Source organism: Crocodylus porosus, unplaced genomic scaffold (genome assembly GCF_001723895.1).
Source record: "Crocodylus porosus isolate Cpor-Errol unplaced genomic scaffold, CroPor_comp1, whole genome shotgun sequence".
Classification (NCBI taxonomy): Eukaryota; Metazoa; Chordata; order Crocodylia; family Crocodylidae; genus Crocodylus; species Crocodylus porosus.
This window is the reverse complement of record NW_017728936.1, coordinates 11,043,402-11,046,726: the sequence shown is the minus strand read 5'-3', so window position 1 is coordinate 11,046,726 and position 3,325 is coordinate 11,043,402. Positions and strand designations below refer to the sequence as shown.

Below are 3,325 nucleotides of genomic sequence, written 5' to 3'. Positions count from 1 at the left end.
CGTTTCAAGCGTTTCCGGATCTACTCGGTGCATGAAGTTTGTCTCTGTGCTGACGTAGTAGTCCCCCTTGTACACCACATAGTTTACACTGCAGTTGTCTGTGGACTCTGCAATAAAATCCCCATGATGCAGGCAGCTGCATTAAGCCCAGGTCCCAGCACGGTCAATGAGACAGAATTAAACAAACAGCTCCATTCACAATTACACAACCGCCTCCCGGGATGGAGTCGCAGCAGTGGCACCCACAGACCTGCCTCCAGGTCAAAGAACAACTCAGATCTCTCTCATGCTGGGGCAGGCATTAACAAGCCATTATGCAGCCTGGCTGTAGGTCCTTGCAAGGGAAAGAAATGCATATTGCAGGTGGTATCACACAGAGCTGAGGGAAAGGGGATTTTGGAGTAGGCTGCAGTAGCTCTTCTTATAAAGCCAGGCCACCCCCCAGATGCCACCATGCAACCAAAACCAGGAGCACAGCACTCAGACTGCATGTAGTATCTGAGGCCAGATCACCAGTGGGCAAGCAGGCCCCACATCACTTGCTGCTTTCTGTTAGGGTACAATGGCCACTAGCCTAGCAACCTACAAGCCAAGCAGGGCAAGGTGCTCTCAGGACAGGGCTGTATCTGACCGCTCAAGGTTGTTGACTGACAATGCATGGGGACCTTCAGGAGAAGGCATTTCTACTCAGAACCCTGCCACGAAGCAAATCAGACATGGTGCAGCCCCCCACTGATCCACAGAGGGACCTGTGTAGAGCCCCCTCCCCAAGCAAAGTGCACTGCTCTCAGCAGAGCACGACCCCAGGCTCAGCCTTGTGCAGAGGGGCAGTCTTCTAAGAAAAGCATCTACTCAGAGCTGGACCACCCAGCTTCGCAGAGCTCCCACTGCAGTATCCCCAGAAACTCAGCTCCCAGATGGACACCTGCTGCCTCGAGGGACACGGCATCTGTCTGGTTCACCCCTTACCTGGCAGCTCAAACTGGGCCATGAAGCGCCCGAAGATGCTCTTGCATGGGTCTGGCATGGCCAAGGTGCCGAACTCGGAGACCACAATCCGGTTGTGCTGGCTGTTTGCCCTGTAGGAATCACTCTGCACGAATTTGCTCCTGTAGGTCACACTGCCCTCTGCTACCCGGAACTGGTGCATAAGGGCCATGCCATCAAACCAGTGGTTATACCTGGCAGCAGGGAAGAAGGGCAGGATCAGAGACAGAAGAACAGCGGTCAGTGTTATGCCACCTCCCCTGAGCCCTGTGTGTGCACTAGTCATGTTAGGTTCAAGAGGATGGCAGAACATATCTGAACTCAATGGAGCAGCTCACGTCCATTCATGGGCCCACATATTTGCAGGCTTAGGGTCCCCAGCCTCTCTAGGCCACCTGGTCCAACACTTCACCACCCTCATGGTGAAGAAACGCTAGAATGCCAGATCCACAGGAAAACCACAGGCCAGGCTCTTATTTTTACTTTAGCACTATTGTTTTGTTTTCTTTAAAAGAAAGCAAGCCTGAGTGCAGGTTGGGTTTGTTTTCAGACACACAGAGGCTGGACTCGATGATCTCCCGAGGTCCCTTCCAGCCCTGATGTCTATGAAAATCACATCAGTGCAAGTAGGAAAAAGGTCCAGCCCTGGGTTCCCAGGCACCTGTGGGATGTACTTGACACAGGGCATGTCTATACAAGATGTTTTACTGCACAGTAGACTAATCTACTGTGCAGTAAAGCATGACCGTCTATACATGCACACCCACAGGGGATGTGAAACTCCCCTGGTCTTGGTCCCAGCTCCTGGCAGGAGCTGAGCATCACTGGAATGGAGTAGCTGTCTGTGCCTTGCCCACCTATCTCCCTCAGCACTGGTCAGCTCCCAGATCCCCAGAAGGGCCAGGAGCCAAGCAGCACAGGGACTGGAGAGCCCTCTGCTTCCCTGCCCACCCAGAGGCTGGCTGGGAGCCAGCTGCTGACTGGGCAAGAAAGCCCTGCTGGGCTTATCCCCATGTGAACAGGGCTGGGAGAGGTCTGCAGTGGCAGCTGTCTCCTAGTCCCATGCACATCAGAAACCCTTCTGATGTGTACAGGGCAAGGAAACAGCTGCCACTGCAGCTGGCAGAGCTCTCCTGGCCCCGTGCACATCGGAGCTGGCCCCTGTACTCCTTGCCAACCTCCAGGCTGCTCCTGTTGACAGCAGATTTACTCCCAATAGGGAGCATGTGTAGTTGTGTTCCCAGGGAAGGCTTTCTGTGCAGTATTTTACTGCACAGTAAGCCTTTACAGCGTTAATAGCATGTGGAGACATGCCCACAAAGAATCAGTAGTCACAACCCAAAGCTTTGCTCCCTAGTTCTGGTGACTCACTGTGTGGCCTCCAGCAAGCCATAGCCTGCATGAAATAAAGCTTCCCTATCTTTGAAATGGAAAAAATAAACTTTTCTATTTCAGATGTAGGTCACCAGAGTTCTCATCTATATGGGCATAGGGTTTTCAAAGCATCTACTGAAAGTTTCTAGATGACAGAAAAGCTGTCATCTAGAAAAGCTATTACAAGAATGAGGACCACAGAAATCCTCAAGAATAACCCCTTGAATTCACCCACTAAATGAGAGCTAAGAGCTGTCGCACACCTGGGATCACTGCAAAAGCACCCACTAAATTCCACCAATGCTGGACCCAAAGGGTAATCAAAGCTCCACTTACTTGTCCTCTCCAAATTCAAACTTCCCAGGCCCGTTCCTCAGTAGACTGCCGTTGATCCATTCTGGTATGTGCCCTTTGACCTCAGCCTGGATGGGCTGGGGAGTCTCCTCCACTGTCTGCATTAGTGATGAGATGCATTGCAAACCCTGCTGGCGGCTGACGACAACCTGCTCTTGTCGTGGGCTGGGCAAAAAGGTCTTCAGGACTGCAGGGAATGGGACAGAGGTTAGAGGCAGCAAAGAACTATGGAACCTGTCAGACCAACCTGGTAGCCTTCTATGATCAGATCACCAAATCATTAGATGCAGGGGTAGCAGTGGACAGTCTTCCTGGACTTTCGGAAGGCCTTTGACAATGTCTCTCACCCCGTTCTCACTAAGAAACTGGGGGACTGTGGTATCGACACCCACACAGTCAATTGGGTCACCAACTGGCTGGAGGGCCGCACCCAGAGGGTGGTAGTGGATGGGTCATTTTCAACCTGGAGGGATGTGGGCAGTGGGGTCCCCCAGGGCTCGGTCCTCAGGCCCGCACTGTTCAACATCTTCATCAGTGACTTGGACGAGGGGGTAAAAAGCACCCTGTTCAAATTTGCTGATGACACTAAGATGTGGGCATGCTAGAAGGG

General features: G+C 52.5%; 1 protein-coding gene across 2 annotated transcripts in view; it reads right to left on the bottom strand.

Annotated features, from left to right (window-relative positions):
- Nucleotides 1-3,325, bottom strand: part of BCO2 (beta-carotene oxygenase 2) — a 24,101-nt gene that overhangs the window by 11,512 nt on the left and 9,264 nt on the right. For both annotated transcript variants that reach the window (XM_019547126.1, XM_019547127.1), the window contains exons 2-4: nt 2,698-2,902; nt 970-1,181; nt 1-107 (exon numbers count right to left, since the gene is read on the bottom strand). In XM_019547126.1, coding sequence (XP_019402671.1) covers nt 1-107; nt 970-1,181; nt 2,698-2,902 — 524 coding nt within the window. The remainder of the gene's footprint in view (nt 108-969; nt 1,182-2,697; nt 2,903-3,325) is intronic.